The sequence below is a fragment of the Erigeron canadensis genome, chromosome 1 (genome assembly GCF_010389155.1).
Source record: "Erigeron canadensis isolate Cc75 chromosome 1, C_canadensis_v1, whole genome shotgun sequence".
NCBI lineage: Eukaryota > Viridiplantae > Streptophyta > Magnoliopsida > Asterales > Asteraceae > Erigeron > Erigeron canadensis.
Window position 1 is genome coordinate 47,236,526 of NC_057761.1, and position 19,928 is coordinate 47,256,453.

At 33.4% G+C, this 19,928-nt stretch overlaps 3 protein-coding genes across 5 annotated transcripts; all 3 read right to left on the bottom strand.

Annotated features, from left to right (window-relative positions):
• Window positions 1-7,516: 7,516 nt before the first annotated feature.
• On the bottom strand, window positions 7,517-9,679 carry LOC122585463 (trifunctional UDP-glucose 4,6-dehydratase/UDP-4-keto-6-deoxy-D-glucose 3,5-epimerase/UDP-4-keto-L-rhamnose-reductase RHM3-like). The gene is made up of 2 exons (XM_043757591.1): window positions 8,125-9,679; window positions 7,517-8,031 (listed from the first exon to the last, which is right to left on the bottom strand). Exons 1-2 carry the CDS (start codon window positions 9,628-9,630, stop codon window positions 7,585-7,587), a joined length of 1,953 nt encoding a protein of 650 aa, XP_043613526.1. The 5' UTR covers window positions 9,631-9,679; the 3' UTR covers window positions 7,517-7,584.
• Window positions 9,680-10,420: 741 nt separating this feature from the next.
• Window positions 10,421-14,753, bottom strand: LOC122583308 (elongator complex protein 4). 2 transcript variants are annotated; one of them, XM_043755728.1, is made up of 9 exons: window positions 14,577-14,753; window positions 14,278-14,446; window positions 13,675-13,901; window positions 13,215-13,284; window positions 12,927-13,083; window positions 12,575-12,653; window positions 11,933-12,092; window positions 11,766-11,857; window positions 10,421-10,902 (listed from the first exon to the last, which is right to left on the bottom strand). In XM_043755728.1, the coding sequence occupies exons 2-9, from the start codon at window positions 14,423-14,425 to the stop codon at window positions 10,732-10,734; spliced, it is 1,104 nt and encodes a 367-aa protein (XP_043611663.1). In that variant the 5' UTR covers window positions 14,426-14,446; window positions 14,577-14,753; the 3' UTR covers window positions 10,421-10,731. The 2 variants fall into 2 exon arrangements, with proteins under 2 accessions (XP_043611663.1, XP_043611667.1); XM_043755732.1 differs by having other exon boundaries at window positions 14,278-14,456.
• A 909-nt stretch (window positions 14,754-15,662) lies between these two features.
• LOC122584658 (AP-1 complex subunit sigma-2-like) lies at window positions 15,663-18,931 on the bottom strand. Of its 2 annotated transcripts, XM_043756703.1 has the most exons (8): window positions 18,699-18,923; window positions 18,312-18,398; window positions 17,791-17,882; window positions 17,572-17,680; window positions 17,442-17,477; window positions 17,028-17,114; window positions 16,382-16,441; window positions 15,663-15,917 (listed from the first exon to the last, which is right to left on the bottom strand). In XM_043756703.1, the coding sequence occupies exons 1-8, from the start codon at window positions 18,699-18,701 to the stop codon at window positions 15,909-15,911; spliced, it is 483 nt and encodes a 160-aa protein (XP_043612638.1). In that variant the 5' UTR covers window positions 18,702-18,923; the 3' UTR covers window positions 15,663-15,908. The 2 variants fall into 2 exon arrangements, with proteins under 2 accessions (XP_043612638.1, XP_043612637.1); XM_043756702.1 differs by lacking the exon at window positions 15,663-15,917 and having other exon boundaries at window positions 16,370-16,441; window positions 18,699-18,931.
• Between the last annotated feature and the right edge of the window lie 997 nt (window positions 18,932-19,928).

Genomic DNA, 19,928 nt, shown 5'->3' on the forward strand with positions numbered 1-19,928 from the left:
GTACGAGAGAAGCTGAAACGACTGTCCGGGTGTTCTAGTAGTGGGGTATACAAAAGCAATTGAACATTTTAAAAACATATAAAACCAATTAATAGAAAACTTAAAAAACACATTAAGTAGAGGAAGTCAGAAGCTAAAGCAATTCTCGGTACAAGAACCCGCATACACACGATCAACCCTCAAGTACAAGCCTCAAAGCACAAGAGAAGTTGAAACAAGTGTTCGGGTACTAGTGGATGGAGAATACAAAAGCAACTGAAAACTCTACAAAATATGTAAAATCACTCCCCATTAGTAATAGCTTAGAACCACATAAAAAAAAGGAAATCAAAAGCAGATGCAAAGTTGCAAACCCCACCACAACAAAAATCTACATACACGCGATCAACCCTGCAAATACAAGCATTTAATATATCAAGATCAACTCTCAAGTAAATTACCTCAAAGTACAAGAAAAATTGAAGTGGGGAAAAACCACAACAGTGGGGAAAGTCAAAAGTAAAGCAATTCTCGCTACAACAACAACCTAGATACACAAGATCAACTCTCAAGCACAAGCCAAGTATGACAGAAATTGAAAGGAGTGTTTAAGTGTTCTAGTAGTGAGAACTGCAAAAAAGATTGAAAATGAAAATTATATGTAACCCCAGATTCATAATAGACGGAAATATGAAAAGTCAAACAGCGAATATCATTGGTGAATACCAAAACCAAACAAAAAATACACAGAAATACCCCTCATAAGAATGCATCTTGCTTTGTCAAAGTGCTCATTTCAGAGAATATGAAATAGGTATGTAAGCGTCCCCATAGTTAAAAATTATGGGTTCTTGAACGTAAGGTATCACGTTTTCAAATAAAAATAGGACTTGCCAAAATAACTACTACTATTTTATTTATATTATATTATATATCTACAGTACTAGTAATACTTGGTAAATATGAAGCATAAGACATTAGTAATTCCTACCGAAAAAATATCCAAATAAATATTTAAGAAGCCTGCAGTGATGATGTTAGGTGGATAATTCTACCAACATTATGATCATACTACACCTATTTGAAGTAGATCTCAAAATATTCTTCACAGTGATGATATTGAGTTGAATTAAGAAAAAAATCAATCCAATGTTGTAAAGATAACAAATCGAAAGATAAATATGGTGAGCGTACCGAATCACGATGATATCTAGATCTTGAACTCATGATGTTTCTTGAATGAGCACAGCCGAATAAACGAACAACTCAACACTGTGTTCACCATCCTGTATTTTCTGGACCATCATCACAAAGAGACAGCTGACTGACCCTATTCCTCATACGAAAACAGCCAACCTCTCCATAGTTTCCCGTTCATGCACTCTTACAGGGACCTCGCAAAGAGATAAATTAGTAACAAAAATATATATATCAGTAGCAGTGTATACGACTAAAAATAGATGCGGATCACATGTTCAAGTGTATACGACTAAAAAAAGAGATAAAGTAATTTTAAAGCTAAATCCATATAATATAAAACAGTCTATGTCATTTTATTGATGCGGATCACATGTCAAGTGTATACGACTAAAAATAGAGCTTGCCTCGTTAGTTTTTTGATTTGTTCTAGTTTTAAGGCTAAATACATATGATATCAAACAGCGTATTTCAAGTCATTTTATCAATGTTGATCACAAATACAAGTGCAAACCAAAGAAAAAAGAACTTGCCTCGTTACATATGCAAAACAGACTTGTTTTAAAGCTAGTTCTATAGGATATCGAGTTGTACATCTCTAGTCAGCTTTTTGCAAGACAATTAACTGACTACATAGATACTTCTAAAAGGGGATCTCAAAAGCAAATGAAAACTTTAGTAATGTAACACCAATATTAAAAATGTAAAAATCAGACATTTTAGGAGAAGTCAAACGCATATGCAATCCACATTACAATAAACAACCTACATACAGATGATCAATTCTCGTGTACAAGCCTCAAAGTACAAGAAAAGTTGAAACAAATGTCTAGGTGCTCAAGTATGCGAACACCAAAGCAAGTGAACAACTCAAAAACATATGTAACTTCAATATTAAAAAAGTCAAAACCACATAAAGTAGAAAATGTCGAAAGCTAAAGCAGTCTCCATTATAAGAACCTACAAACAAACGATCAGCGGTCAAGTACAAGCCTCAAAGTACGAGAGAAGCTGAAACGACTGTCCAGGTGTTCTAGTAGTGGGGTATACAAAAGCAATTGAACATTTTAAAAACATATAAAACCAATTAATAAAAACAAAAAAAACACATTAAGTAGAGGAAGTCAGAAGCTAAAGCAAATCCCGGTACAAGAACCCGCATACACACGATCAACCCCTCAAGTACAAGCCTCAAAGCACAAGAGAAGTTGAACAAGTGTTTCGCGTACTAGTGGATAGAAAATACAAAAGCAACTGAAAACTCTACAAAACATGTAAAATCAATCCCCATTAGTAAAACAGATGCAAAGTTGCAAACCCCACCACAACAACAATCTAAATACACACTGATCACGATCAACCCCGCAAGTACAAGACTCAAAGTACAAGAAAAGTTGAAACGAGTGTTTAAGTGTTGAAGTAGTTAGAGAATGCAAAACTGTCTGCGGTTTTTTAAAATATATGTAATCTTATTATTTGAAATATCAAAATCACAAAAGTGGGGGAAAGTCAAAAGTAAAGCAATCCTCACTACAACAACAACGTAGATACACAAGATCGACTCTCAAGTACAAGCCTCAAAGTACAAGAGAAATTGAAACAAGTGTTTTAAGTGTTGAAGTAGCGAGAACTGCAAAAAAGATCGAAAACACGTAACCCCAGATTCATAATAGACAAAAATATGGAAAGTCAAAAAACGAAAATCGTTAGCGAATACCAAAACCAATTTAACCAAAAAAAAAAAAAAACAGAAATACCCCTTCTTAAGAATGCATATTGCGTCATCAAAGTGATCGGTTCTTGAATGAATCTAAAGTATCACGTTTTCAAATAAAATAGGACTTGCCAAAATATCTAAACAAATATTCAAGAGGGCAGCAGTGATGTTAAGTGAGTGATTCTACCAAGATTATATGATCATATTAATTAAACCTACTTGAAATAGATGTCAAAAAATACGCAATAATATGTTAATGATAATGAGTTAAATAAAGAAATAATCATTCGGATGTTGTAAAGATAACAAATAGATAGATATGATGAGCGTACCGATGATATCTGTACAGATGAAAGATACTTCCAAACGTATTTCTTGCCCCATCTTCTGCTCCTCACACATATCTTATTGGTGGTATTTTAATAGATATGAATTTCCAGAAAAAAGAAAGAGAGGATCTGACGAGTTAATTGGGAATTTAATAAAATTAGGGTTTGGGGTTAAAAACTGGGATTGAACATATACAAGAAGAAAGAATTTTTTTTCAGGAAATTAGTGATTAAGTCTTCTTCCTCTTCTTGCTTGCTAGATATGTATTGTACGGAGTCTATTTGTAATCTGCTCCTCACTCATATGATACCGGTGGTATTTTAATAGATCTGAATTTCCAGAAAACGAAAAAAAGAGAGAGGAAATAGATAATCTGACGACTTAACTGCGAATTCAATAATTTAGGGTTTGAGATTCTAACATACTATTTAAGAAGATGAAAGAGGGATGTGTGGTATGATGACCGTTAATTGTTTATGGTCGGAGTACCAGTAATTTTTTTAAAAAAATCCATAAAAAAAGTAACATATTTACTTAAAATTCCTATTTAGTTTTCGTATATTAAAAGGATTACATTTATGAAAGTTTCGCAATAAAGGTAATATCGTTGGTTTTTAACGCGAGATCTCCGTTAAGTGTCACGTCAACTTCGCCGCCTCATAAAAAAGGCTGACGTAGATATATCTAAATACTCAAAAACACTTCTCTTGTTGTTCGAAGACGAATCGAAGAAGCAAAAGAAAATAAATTTGTTTTATATTGCTTTACTGCTACGATTTGGAAAAAGAAAATTTGTAGCAGAGAAAAATCCAACAGATATGAAACCCGCAACTGAAAAAGCCCCAATAGAGAAGAAACTAAAAGCTGGAAAGAAGTTTCCGAAAGAAGCGACTGCTGTTGAGAATTATAAGATATACATCTTCAAGGTGTAAATTGAAGCAGGGTCATCCAGATCATTGGGATATCGAGAGCAAGGCAATGAGAATATAATGAATTCGTTTTGAGATTGGTGCTTCCTGGACTGAAGGAATGAAGGCGGTTATGAAGTTTACGAGCTCTTCATTTTGTTTAAGTGGGTTATGTTTTATATGCTTACGAAAGATAAGATCATGTGGTTGAGTGGTTCGGTTTATTATTCATAGAGTTGAAAATCTTATAAATTGTTTGAATCTTAATCCTACTGTGTTACGTTTCATTTGTTGCAGATCTATATTGGTAGTCTTTTGATTTAGTTATGGTATAAAATATTTAATTTGTAGTTAACTTATGCATTTTCATGTGACATACACATATAAAACTCAAATAAAGCACAAATCTTTATACACTGATTTGTGTTATGTATTTATGAACATATTCTTTAGATAAGATATAATTATACGAGTACTAGTTTATCAGATGTCCATTTCAGCTTTTTTTACGATGTGGCAAGCCTACGTAACATTTAAAGGAGGTCTAACGTTAAATTCTAACGATATTACCTTTATTGCGAAATTTTTATAAATGAAATCTTTTTAATAGATGAAAACTAAATAGGTTTCCCTTATTAGAAATTTTGAGTAAATATGTTACCTTTTTATGATTTTTCCCTTTTTATATAGTTGGGGTAAAACTTCATGACTTTTTAAAAGAAACTTTTTTTTTTAACATTTAACATACATTGTATGGAAACTTTGAACTAATTGAATTTTTTTCTAATATTCTCTATAAACATCTTCAACGATAATTGATGTATTTCTATAGAGTTATTAATTTAACGTTTATAAAGCTATTTTCATGTATAAACCTATATTAAATATGAGTAAAATTTATTAAATTAAACTTATAAATGAACTAGACATTAAGTTATTAAGTTAGTCGTGAACAAAAATCTTTTGAATGTCATTCTTCATAATGCATGTGTCTTATTTCATTGTGAAAGTTTACTTCATAAAACATATTAACTTTTTCATAAACAGATCATTCTCTATTTTATACTTGGTTAGAATACTTCATTCAAGTTGATATCAAAATAAAATTATTATTAAGTAGAGATTAGTTTAATGAATAGATTTGTTATATATCAAATATACATGGTATCTAATTAACATCATAAAATCATGCTCCTATAATCACGTTTCATATATACCAATAAACTAAAATATGATTAATATATTCTTTAAACGACACGTGGCGTAATCCTTGATCGTCATATGTCCTTTTAATTTATTTATTTTATTAGATTAACTTTTTTTAATTGTATATAGATTTAATTTCCTTAATAGACTTAAAATTAAACTCCAACTTTTGACTTATAAATACAAAACATATTATGAGCTAAGCTTATTTGATTAATTATTTTCTCATTAATAAAATTGTCTTTTTTTTTTTTTTCAATTCTTCAACTTCTATCACTTATATTAATTAAAAACACATTATAAGCTTATTTGATTAATCGTTTTCTCATTAATAAAATTGTCTCTTTTTCTTTTTTAAAATGTTCAACTTCAATTACTAATATTAATTATAATAAGTTAGTAACACGAAAACTTCCAAAATTTGAGTTTACGGTCTGATATCACAAGGCTATTTACCGTTATCCATTATACTTACAAGTTTCGAATTTGATGTGATTGTAAAAATTTAAGTTATATCTAAAATTGTAACTAAACATATATTATATTTATCATTACTGTTTATTATAATTTAGCTTTGCTGATCGGTTTACTTTAACAACTGTTTATTTCATAATCATGAATCATGTATGTTTCATATTCGAATTTTTTTATGATACAATATATATAGCTACCGTACATCTTACGGGTATTAGCACTAGTTCTCTATATATTGGAACATATACCTTGTAATTGTATACACCGAAATATATATGAATATTTTCTGCTCTCAATTTCTTTAGTCTTTATTATTTAGTTCTTCATATCATTGTATAATCTTATCACCATTATCTATTGCTGTTAGATTCAATCATAAAGTTGATAATAAGATCAAATTAGTTTTATCATCTGAAGTTATTTTTTTGAGATAGATAAAAAAAAATACTTATATCAACAAAACTAACTAATAAAGTCTAAAGATTATTAATATCGGTTTTAACTGGATTGCTCACGAATACTATAAAAAGCAATTTTAACTGCTTAAAAATTATATAATAAAAAAAGGTATCCAATTATTAGCGAGGGGTATATCCATTAAAAATTTTATATTACGTTATAAAACATTTGAATGATGTTTTCAAATTTATAATTTTGTGTGCATTAACTTTAACTAGACTTAACGTAATATCGATAAGTCAAAACTAAATAATATCAAATTAAAAAAAAATTAATGTGTAATCGAAATAAATAAAAATTTAATATCTAAATAAATTATAAGTGGACATAATAATAAATGGTAATATATAAAATACAAATTAAAATTTAACTTCATACATAATATTACTATAACTTTCCTAATTTCAAAATTATCACATATGCCGAAAAATGTCATTGTCTATAAAAGAAAATGTAATGTTAAATGCCAAAGAGGTCCATGATCTATGGGTAAAGATTTTGAACCTCAAAGGATCCATTTGTATTCGAATTTCATTTTCTATATTTATAAGAATGAATTAATAGGAATTTTTCAAAAGTTATATGTTCCATCTTAATTAATGTAAAAATATGAGTACAATAATATACCGATTAAAAAAATCATATTGTCAAATAGATTAGTGAATATGTAAAAACAAAGAATTGTAATTTTGTGCTCGTTTCTCATACGTAGATCCATTCGAGTACTTCTCATTATAGCTCAGTGATTGAGCACCAGCTTTACATGCTGGAGGTCTCGAGTTTGAGACCTGAGAAGAACATTTGAAGGAATTTAACAATAAAGTCCTCCAGTGAAGTAGATTTGAGTCCTGCAGATGAGACATGGTTTTATCCCAATTTAATATCGTGCTTTCAAGCGGTTTAGTTGAGAGTTTCTCCTAATGCTAGGTATTGAGGGCGATGGAGCTCTCTAACATAGACCCAGTTATGACAACGTAAACTAGATCCCTGTTGCTAGCAAATGATCCACATCTTTCAAAAAAATCCATTCATATAGAAAATGATCAATCTTTTACTAGCTAGGGGCTACAAAATTTCTGGTTCATTGCATCCTCGTAACCTAAACAAAACAATTCAAGTTTCACCTTTGCAACAACAGATAATAGAGATCAATTAGACGTAACATTATGGCCCGATAGAGGCATTTAGACGCCTGCCTCATACTAAAACGGACATCTTTCTCTTTTAGGATCATCCGATCATGCTTCCGCGGCCGGAGGGCTGTCCAAGATCATACATTATGCTCTCAACAACTAGCTGAGTTGGTTCAAATAATCATTTAACTCGTCTGTTGGGTTCAAACACGTACTTGATTATCGAATCTTTAATCGACAACAGCTCTGGGAACTCTTTCTTAAGCTTAGAAACATCCAACTCATTGTTACTTCTTGGTGCTACTATCACTTTGGCTTGCTCTTCCAAATCAAAATTGACCCATTCTAAATTCGGGTCTATGTATCTTTTGTACAGCTCTAAGATCTCATTGTGGCTCACAACACCTGGATTTGTGAAATTCCAAACACCTTTACATTTCCTTTTTGCCATCTCTATTGACAATGGTAGGAGCTCGTCTAGTATGCTCATACTATTTGGAATGTTTACTACTTTGTTGTAACGCGTAATCTTTGTTATAAAGTTGCGTGAGTTGCTTAAGTCCGACGATATTGGCATCCTTAGTCTTAACGTGCAAACGTTGTCATATTCCCTTAGCAACTCCTCAATCTATACATTTAACAAAAAAACGTATCGTTATTTTGTGCTACTGATGGCTACTTTACGTACAATGCACAAGATATGGAAGTTAGGATCGATTACCATGGCTTTTGTCTTGGAATAAAATGATCCTGTGAAATTAGGCTTATCTTCTTCCTTGAACCCAATACCTGAACCTAGAAGATGGTCCTTGTCGTATTCATATATGCATCCAGTCGCAAAATTCAGCATATAAAGACCTTCTTGTTTGCAAACATCGGCCAAAGTTAGGGTTCCCATGACATTTGTTCTTATAGTTTCGACCATATGTGCTTCACACCAATCCACATTAGGCCTCCCTGTTATCCCAGCGGCGTTAAACACATGGGTGGGTTGTGCTGTGCGTATATCGTTCAATAACATTTTCCTATCTTGAAGCCTTCCTCGCCCATAAGTATAGGGAATCCCTTTATCTGTGCATAGTTTTCCTAATAAACCTCCTATCCAACCCGTCCGGCCATAGATCAGGAACTTAATGTTATTTTCTGAGGTTCCGGTTTTGTTTTGAATCAAGAAATCTTCTTCATTGTGTGATGTGACTGTTGGTGAGATCCGAGGATGAGGTTGAAGCGCGAGCCCTACATTTCCCCACCAATTAGGATTTTCACGATACCATTCAATCGTCTTTCTTAACCCTTCTTCCCATGGAGTCCTTTCCTCCCATCCGAGTTTCTTGAGCTTTTGATCATCCAAAAAGTATCGTTTATCGTTGAATGGCCTATCGTTCACAAAACGTAGTGTTTTATTAATATCAACCCCGAAAAGTTTACAAATATCCGTAGCAACATCCAAGACACTCCTCTCTTTCTTCGTCCCGATGTTATAGACATGCCCAATCGCGCCTTTATGAAGTACCACCTCAAATGCCTCCGCGACATCCCCACAATACAAATAGCTTCTAACATTAGATCCATCGCCATGAATTGGCAACGGGTCACCCCTCATAGCAAGCAAAATAAACTTGGGTATGAGCTTCTCAGGAAATTGATTTGGACCATAAACATTATTCCCCCTTGTCGTGATTATGGGCAACCCATATGATCTATGATACGCCATGACTAACATCTCCGCACCTGCCTTTGTAGCGGAATAGGGATTCGTGGGAAGCAATTGCGATGCCTCTGGGTTCCCTATATCCGTCTCCAAATCAGACTCACCATATACCTCGTCCGTACTCACATGAATGAACCTATTTATCCGTCTAGTGACCTTGCAAGCTTCTAACAATACATGGGTGCCATAAATATTGTTGGTCGTGAACTCAAACGAGTTCCCAAACGAATTATCAACATGGGTTTCAGCTGCAAAATGCATAATGGTATCGATTTCTTCTGCATCCAATAAATAGTTGATGAGATCCGAACTTGCAACATCCGCCTTGACAAACTTGAAATTTGAAGATGTAAAACATGGTTGTAGGTTCTTGAGGCTTGAACAATAACTAAGTTTATCAAGAGCAACAATCTTGTAATTTGGGTAATTCGTAACAAGACGATTGGTGACATGAGAAGCTATGAAACCAGCTGCACCAGTTATCAGTATGGTTTTTGGAGGTGATTCAGATGACATTATTTTGTTAACGATTCAAAGAAAAGAAACGTTGAAGGTGGTAAGATTTGATATTCATGCATGGAGGAAAAAATGGTGAGAAAATATGTTTGAAGGTCAAGAATCATAATGCGATATAGACGATGGGTTCTTGGTGATTTTGGGGTTCCATTTTTGCCTCCATAATTAAGTAAAAGTAAATGGTACGTGTTGTATATCCCGAAAATGTGCATCTATATATGTGATCTACTTTCAAGGACATTGTATTTGAGTTTAAGGTAGATTGCTATCCCAACCTTGGTTTTCCAAAGTATTGCAAATATGACCATGAAAACGTTCATAATCAGTTTGGTGCACTACAAGCGAGCCAAACTTGAGTTTTACTTGTAAAGCTCAAAAGAAGACGACCTTCAGCTCTAGCGGCTAAATAAGCAAAGCATAGCTTAAACTTTACTCAACTCGTTTACAAACCTATGTCATACCAAGTATATCTAGTTCTGTCATTCAACTTCGGTTGAGGTCTGTTCACTTGTTCATGTCAAACATTTTCCAGTTATCCATTACATAATAACAGTTAATTTAGATACGAATACTATGGATGACATGAATTTAAGTATAGCAATAAGGATTCATAGTAAAGTAACCCACCACTTGCTTCAAAATTTGGAGGGATTTACATCACTTGATTGTTACAGTTAGAGTTAATAAGATTATGCCTTCTCAACCACAGGCTCAACTTCCCATTTTCCCTGCTAAACTTGATACCCATATCAATGTTTTACTAGATGAAGCGGGCAATTAACCGCCTAAAAGATTTAACCGATTTCGTTGATATATATAGGAATACATAATCCATCTGATATATGAGCTATGTTGAATTCTATGAATATGACAACTATAACCTTACCTCTCTCTCTTTAAAATAAAAATAAAAAGTGGGTGAAACGAAAAAAGCAACATAAAAAACTGTCAGTCCGACACCATATTGAAAGCCTCTAAGTTTACATGCCATGAGTTGATATTTAAAGACATGGCACTGATGGATGAGACGACTACTGTGTGCTAATCTGAAAGGTTGTGTTACTTACTGACTAAAGCTGTGCTACGCATATGGGTTGTAAATCAAAAATCGAGGGCACCAGTCTTCGAAGAGCCAGAACAACTACCAGATGTATTGCCATAAGAACTCCCACTTGACCCATCAACAGGTGCTTGATTTAGACATTCTAAAACCAACGACCTTCGTTTTTGTAACTTTATTGAATATGTTGTTGCATCTAGAATCACCGGAACCTACAAAGGTGACGGTTAGAACAGATTTACTAAAGAATGGGTTAATGTGTGCAGCTAAATCAAGACATGGAGCTAAAAGGGAACAAATCAGATAGGCTCAAAGTTGGTCAAAGTAAAAGTAAGTGTTTTAACCCATAGTACCCAGCCCATCAGTCAACCAGGCCCAGCCCATATCAATCCATACTAAAAGGGAAGTGATATTAGTACCACTTCAATCAATAGATTTACCACAACCAATGCATTACTAATTTGTACAATCAGCTACAAAACTTGTAGGCCATGGTACATCCATCAAATATAATGGTACAAATATCTTTTCCCATGCTAAAAGTACCCGTTACACGACCCACCCATTTTGCCACCTCTTCATACAAATCAAACCAATAACTAATTTCTGATATTTGGTGTGTTTGTGATAGGCCACCAAAGAAAACAATCTCAATCTGGGTAGGAAAGGAGTTTTCCAGATAAAGATATTTGCCAATGGCTTGCAGCAGAAAAAGACTACATCAACTTTGGCAGGTACGAGTTAGGCTATCATGCCAAGGCAGCAGGTTAAAAGCATTATTGTGAAATAGTAGAAGACCTTTTGTTAAGTGGAGGCAAACATCTCTCAAATTTAGTTATAAAAGAGTTTTATTTATTTTTACACTTAGATAATCAATTTTATTGAAGCCAGTACGAAACTGATTATATGACCAGATAACCACATATAACAATCAAACGATCATTTGCAAAACGAAAATCCAAACATCTCCCTTGGAAATTCCATAATTCCAAATGATAATTCCCAAAAGCAAAAGTAACTTAATATATATATAATCCTCAAAAGCAAAATAGATAATGATAATGATATGATTTACCTGTGTGTTGAAACGTGCAACCTTATGTATACTCAGAAGGCCAAGCATATCTTGGTAACCCGTTAGGAGACTAGCGAGCTCCTTATCCTCATCTGTGAAAGTGAATAAAAAGGAGCTACAGAACCAATAATTTAATAACATAATTGCTGCAAGAAAACAACAATTACCTGGAATCGCTTTGACAGACAATAATGTATCAGCCAAATGTTGCCATCTTTTTGACACTGATGGTGACACAAGAGAAGCTGGAAACGTTAGAAACGCAACTGCATTGGAGGACCGTACCATGCTTTTCAATGATCTAATGAAGGAAAGCATGTCCCATTCCTACATGAAAAAAAAACAATATTTACAAATATCTAACAAAGGGAAGTACAAAGGTGGAAAACGGGCAGCATGTAATAAGTCATAACGAATTCTGGCCAGCAATTGGCACTGTTCACCCGGGTTTAGCTGACCCAATACACTCTGTTTATACTAATCTAATTATTTGACTAAAATGCTTTAGAAGATTTTATGTTTTATATATACACTTGAGAAACTTTTGACCCTTTCAAGCCATTTGGCATTTTTTTCCCTTTCAGCTATTAACAGATTTAACCGTAATTGATCTTTTAGAGACAAAACATAACCCAAATCAGCCCATTCATAAGTAAACAAGTCGATAGTACCGCCTTTAAATAAATAAAAAAAAAACTGTAGCAAATATTGAAGGAACAGCAGATGTCGCCAAAACAAGTTCAATATTATCACATGGATTTAGCATACTTGATGGCCTCTGGGCAAGTAATAGAAATGCGATTACTTGCCTTATCATAGTACTCACACTGTGGAGCACAGAATGATTGGATGGCAATTCGTCCTGCACTTGTAATATTCCCATCATACCTGGTCAGAATATCGTAAAACATTTTTAAATATTATAAACTTTGAAAATAGATAGATATAAAATATAAAATTGATGTAAAATAGATCATGCATCTCATGAAACAAGAAAAAAACCTTGCCAAAGCAACTTTATAGAAAAAACAGGGCACTTTAGCAAGATAGGAAGCATCTATAATGTAGAACAGAATACAATGTACTGGAACTTACAGAAACTATTTTTCTATTATATATATGTAGGCATAAAAAACACTAGTAAAGTAGTAATATTAGTACCTTGGAAGTTGAGACAAAAACTTTGAACAAGTATCACGGAATCCAGTAAGACTTGAACTATCCAAAAGGCTAACACATTCCGCATGGTTTCCCATTATCAAATGTTTTTCTATGGGCTTCCTTAGATCGAAATCGTTGCAATACTCTACTTTTCCATCTGCTTGACAACAAAAGGATGTAAACTTTAGTTAGCATTACTATACATCCGTGTTACCATTCTTCAATTTCTAAGGTACAGTCCCATATGTAAAATATTTCCTGCAATATAATATAAACATACAAACTTACCTCGCTCCTCGATGTGTGGCTTGTTCTCTCCAAGGTACTTTTTGTATTGCCAAGCAATACGTAAATCCTTCTACAAGTTCACAAGAACCATAATTTCCATAATGCAGTGATACATGGAAAATTTTGTGGAAGCAATCTAGAGTGCTAATAAAGGAGTCAACTTGGTTACGTTTTAACTCAAAGAAAACAGGATAGACAACTTAATAGTCACCCAACCTGTATTTTAAAAGCATACAGTTCATTTTATTAGATGATTTCAACTGTTATTACTCTGATAAATTTCATATCTAATGCATTACTAATCTAGATAAGTATCTCATAAAATGTACAGTGATTGTGAATCAACCCCCTCTTTTTAACCAGATGCGTTGAGACCCGGTACCAGCCCATCCATTTTGTCACCTCTAATCAAGCTAAATGGTCCAAAGAGAAAATTGACAAAATGAAAGAGAGTCATTACCTTCTCTGCATCAGTGTTACGTGATTTTTCATCTTTGGACACTAAAGTAGATGGCAAGGTTCCGAGAAAAGCTCGAGGGTTTTGGGAAGGGCTTGCATAAAGAACAGGTTGGTTGTGTACGAGTCCCTGAGACATGAATGTCCTAAGCAAAAGCATATGGTGAGGTGCTTCAGTGTCTTCCATGATCATCACCAGACTTCCTAAATGGAATCCTCCACCTAATATCTCTAAAATATTACAGCAACATGTATTAGGGAACGTCACTCAATTTAATCAGGGAATCATTTGTATTTTAAAGCAGGCAAATTTGACCCGTTTACTTATGTCACGGTCAACGTGGGTTACAATTCTTAGTCTCCAACACATCATAATGGATCAAATTTTAAGATTTAGCAAAAAAGCTAACATTACAAATGGGTCGTCCAATACGTTAATCATTCATGAAATTAAAAGTTGAACGAAATAAAGAAAGGCATTGACGAGTTGATTCCATCTGACCTATGCCGATTTGACCAGCTCTACTTTTTCACACATTCATTGACATTTTATTAGAATGGTTGAACAAGAACAATAAAAAAAAAAAAGGGGCATAGTGGGGATTACTGTCAAGATCAGGTATGCCGGAGGAAAGAAAGATGGTGCCATTTGGTCCATATTTAAGTCCAGGAACGGAAGATGCCGGTGGTGCAGAAAAGTTTCGCGAGAAACTACTTGTCCGAACCTTACTACTGGTAGTAGTAGTAGCAGCCATATACTATCTTTTTTGCCGCACCTGAAACAAACTAATAATTAATGTTACAATAGTTGAGTTACACACAAACTAACAATCAACAATTGTAGCGCATAAGAAGTGAAGTGATAACCCAATAAATAACTAAGGAAAAATAGGGTACGAGGTTCACCTGAAAATGAGGAGAACTAATCGGAGTTTCGGGGAGTGAGACGGTGGTCTGTGGCGGCCGCCGGAAACTTGTTGACGTGTCGATGAATATAAAAAGGAGAAGCGAGTTTTCAACTGATACCACGTCGTTTGGGAAGTGAAGCAAAATTACCACCCGGATTCTCTTCCCTTCCTGCTTAAATTTCTAATTGTAACTTTACTTAATTTGTATACTTGTATCGCTTTTGTGATGTAGTTAACATTAAAATTAGGGAAATAATAAACGTATCATTATTTTAATTCATCTAACATAATGTATAAATCTTATAATGGATTGTACAAGTCAATAATACATACTTGTGGTAGATAAATAGAGTTTTATAACACAAATATCACCCCCTTTAAAATTATCTTTGAATGCGGCTGTTAAATATTTAAGCTTGAATGTATTAACAATTTAATTTTTTAACTTATAATAATATGAATGTCAATCATTTATTAGTTATACAATAAATATTAAAAAATCCATATATGAAGATTTCTATATCTAATTTTAGGTGTCTAATAGTTACATACTCACTTTTCTCGATTATCTTTACCACTATATAAATTAAACTTGTTAGAGATGTGAGGGGAAGGGAGGGGAAAGAATAAGATGAAAAATAAAAATGGAAAATGTAAAACAAGAAAAAGATGTTTTCAAATTTCTATGGAAAAATGAAAAACATTAATTTTTGTTTTTCTTGGAAAACATTCTTACAAACTATGATTAGAATGCGTTTTCTGTTTTTTATGTTTTCTTGGAAACAAAAATGGAAAACAATAGGTGTTTTCCTCAATCAAACGCCCCCTAATGTGGAGTTCTAAAGTTTTTTTTTATGAGAGAAAAGAAAGGGATATAAATAATTTCAAAACAATGTGGATATTTTTTAACAGAAGAAATGGAAATGAAATGAAATGAAATGATATGGATATTTTTTAGTTAATTTTGTTCTCCAAATTTTCATCCCAAATATGGAATGATTTGTGATGATCTCTTCTCTTCCATTCTCATTTCCTCCATTCATTTCATTTCTTTTAAATCAAAACTTGAGAACACAACATTAAATGTTTTCCAAAATATAAGATTAAAAAAAATTCCAGCTACAAAAGGTATATACTAAAAGTGAAAAGATTAAAAACGACAATGATAAGTTATCGTTTGTGATCCACCAATCTTCTCGACCTGACTACAACACTAGATTTTAAATGTTGACCCAAAACTGGCTGCTAAGCTTTAGGGGAGCTGGAGGCTTAACTGCCCTAACATCAATTCTTGTCAGGTTAGAGCTTGGAGTTCTTGTAGACTTGGCCTTCAGTCAAGCTACATCACAATCAATGAAGATCGTTATAGATATTTGGAGCTTCTTTATCAATCACCAAACTTAAAAAGTAAAAATTGATAAAACTGTAATGTAAGCAACAATCATTTGTTTTCTATGACGACTCTAAAGCATGCACTATCAAATTGAGGCTGGATGTTCCTAGGGATCATGATTGTGAATCTAACTTGTATTCAAATCATAAGCCTTCATCACTGCAAGTAACTACATTAATTATCTGAGTTTCATCTAGTCGACAAGTGCAAAGTGCAAACAAAGGGATAAATTGCTCGCATACGCCTGTAACTATTAAAAAGCCAGAACATTGAATAACACATGTGGTCGTTTTAGAAATGGCAAAACTCTTGCTGCAATGGTGGGTAATACATTTTTATATATACATTAGCTGTTCATCAACTACATTTTGTTAGTAGATATGAACACATGACAAGGTTCAATTAGCTACCTGTGAAAGTATATAGCCAACAGCGCTTTCTTTTTCTTTGGCATCCTCCACTAAAGAATCCTGCAAACAGATAACAGCAGGAAAACATGAACTTAGATCTCAGGCCGACTAACAGCCCATACCCAAAGTGACGTGCTAGCCCAAAAAACCCAAATTCAATATAAAATCGTGGTAAAGGTTATTAGTGCCTACAACTTAATGCTTATAAGGGATTCAAACTTCTAGTTATTCTATAAATGTGAAATGTGTTGATAGTTTTGTCACAAACTCTCCTGTTATGTGGGGCAGGTTGTTACAAATTCTTCATCTTAAGTTATCATTCTTTTGTTAGCATGGGATGGGTTGTTGCGTAGAATCTATTGTTGGAAAAATGGGTAAGTGTCTGGTATGACTCAGGTTTGGTTGACCCAATATATACTTTTGGCAGAAACTTTTAAACTTTACACTAGTGCAATATATGATCCCTGTAATCAAACCACTTCAACAATAACCTAGAATACTCTATGCTTTATAATTTACACTTTGAGGGTTTAGCCCCCTGTGACCCATTGCCCTTAGGCTATTCTGTACTTGTTTTACTCACATATAAATGGATCGAAATTGCAACCTCTACATAAAACCAAGCCATATCTTATTAAATTCTTACCTGTGCATCTATTAGACGATGAATAGCCTTCTTGCTTGATTCCTGGAGTTCACCAGCTAATAAGATCTCATCCAGTATATAATAAGCCTGCAAAAACATGAATTGGTAACAAAAAAACTGCTGAGTGGTGAACAACCCGAGATAACTACACATAATACATAAGAATTACTATAACAAATGTTGTCATCAATCATAAGCATCATGAAAAATATTCCATACTGGTTGGAGAACCCATAAACAGCATTTTTATATTATTTTTGTCTTGATGGTAAAACTTGATTAGAATTTGCATGTATTGGTCCAGAAGATCAAGTTTGCAAAGTAACGATTATGGTAAAACTTGATTATGCCAAAAGTTTGCAAACCAAATAGTAAAGAAATAAGCATCAAGGGGTAAAAGAACGTACATCATACCTTATGAAAATGGAAGATCAAGTCTAGCTCACAGACCTGGAAAACAAATTCAAAAACAAGATCAACTTTTGGAAATAAAAACAAAACATAAGTATGATAATTTCATCTTAAAAAGGTTTAGATGGCTTACATTTCCAAAGTAACGATCCAGAGTCTCAACAAAATATTGGATAATCTCAAGGATCTCTAATTCATTGTCATCCGCGTTAATACACATACAAAAGTAGAGGCTGGCATATCTGAGACATCAGAACGTAACTAGTAAGACAGCACGAAACTGTTGTATGGAGGGGGCTTAATATAAACAAACAAAAATACCTAATAATAGGAACCAGTCGTCTGGAGATACCTCTTATAAACAACTTTAAAGCCCTTCCACTCAATAAAGTTGCAAAGCTTGGGACCTCGTGTCAGAATCATCCCACTAAGTTCTCGTATTACCTATACATAGTTTAAATCCATACCCTACAAATTTCAGTGACGAAAACAGATACTAATGATTCAAGCGTTATCTTTCTTATGAAAGAAACAGGTGATATATGATGGAAGCTAATGACGCCTGTTACAATTATTAAAATTAAGTTACAAGTACTTAATTGCACATTCCATGATCACAGCTTATCGCAGCTACTTATTATGGATTAAAATTGTACGTGCAGTGTCAAGTATTTTCATTTTTAATGGAACACGATGTACTTTTATAAAGCGTTAACAAAAAGAATTTACTACCGAATATCCCAAAAGTTCATATTACTAGAAAATCGCATTAGTCTCCTAAATTATGATTTTGGAGAAAAGGCATGACAAAGACAAACCATACTATATGCTATGGATAGCAGGCACCGATTAGTCTGCGGAAAAGAAACATACCTTACTTCTTTCTTTTTGGGAGTAGGGTGAATACCATTTTGTTAACCGAACTTTTCCTTGTCGGCTTATTAAAACGACAAAATGAATCTGCAATGAATGAAGAAAAAAATATATTAGGCATGCTGTGCATATATTGATATAAACAAATAGTCCAGACTCATTTACAATGACAAGTATACCATAAATTAATTAATGAAAGGATTATTAAAATAATTATACCATAAATCAAAAAATAATTACAAAACCAAAATGACATGATATAATATTTATACCATAAATTAATTAATGAAAGGATTATTAAGGACGATGATCACTGGATCCACCCAATTCTACATATTAGTAGTGTAATAGATAAGTAAAAAGAAAAAAAGGGTTCAGTTATCTAACCATGGGTGGTTAATATGATAAAACAATAATATTGATTGAAATTTCCAGGATCCAAATTAATGCCAACTGAACTGAACTGAAATGAAATGAGATATATACAGGCTCCGGCACCGATGTAGGTTGTCTCAGAATTTTAATATGCTCAGAATTTTTGAATATTAAAATTTAGGGTTAACTGAATCAAAATCCGCAGTCCCGACTTCCGTAGTCTCGAACGTGTGGTGGATTGGTGGGTCAAAACTCACTCAAACCATCATCGATGAAAATTAAATTTTTGCGGTTATTATTTTTGGAAAAATTCATAAAAAGGTAATCTATTTACACAAATTTTCTATTAAAGGTAACCTATTTTGTTTTCGTCTATTTAAAGAACCTTATTTTCAATAATTTTTTAATAAAGGGTATCTCGTTAGTTTTTAACAGGCGACGCTCGTTAAATGCCACGTCATCAGATTTGCTGATGTGGTAGTTGAGTTTGACTAATATATAACAACAAAATCTCTTATTTTCATTTCTAAATGGGATTTCTTTGAATTGCAAAATACATAAGATTAATCAAAAAAAGAATTTCAGCTATTGAGAGATTTGTTGAAACATCCGTTTATGAGGGATTTGTTGATATCTGATCGATGGTAACCACCACAACTTAAGAAGTGATTGACCACCATCATGAATTTACAAAATCAACTTTTACTAAAGCACCTATACATAGATGATAAATCCAATGTGAAACTTTTAAAACCTCCTCCTTATCATTTTGTATCAAAATCCTATACACGTAGATTAGATGTCTCATTTGTCAACATACATACCTTCAAAATCCCTATAAGTTTTTATTTATACAAAAAATTTCATAGAAACGAACAAAAATCATCCCTATAATATTCTCCAAAAAGTACACCGTTTCATCCTTTAGTCTCGATGACAGCTCACCGGGAAATGATCGAATCCCGGTATGTTCTTTTCAATGCAACCCATGAACCCAGTACAGAATCCAATAACCAATTGCATGTTCATTTGCTTATATGTATGTCCCGCAAATTGTTACACTTCTCCGACAATATCGCCGCCGTAAAAAATAAGGTGTCTGGTATCCCGACCATATTTTTGGTAACCCGACCAGACTATTAATGACAGGGGGCCTGTTTTTACTCTACCAGAATTGTCATTACAGACATGGGGGCTCACACTATTTTGGAGCGATATGGTCGAGATACCAATAACTTTGGT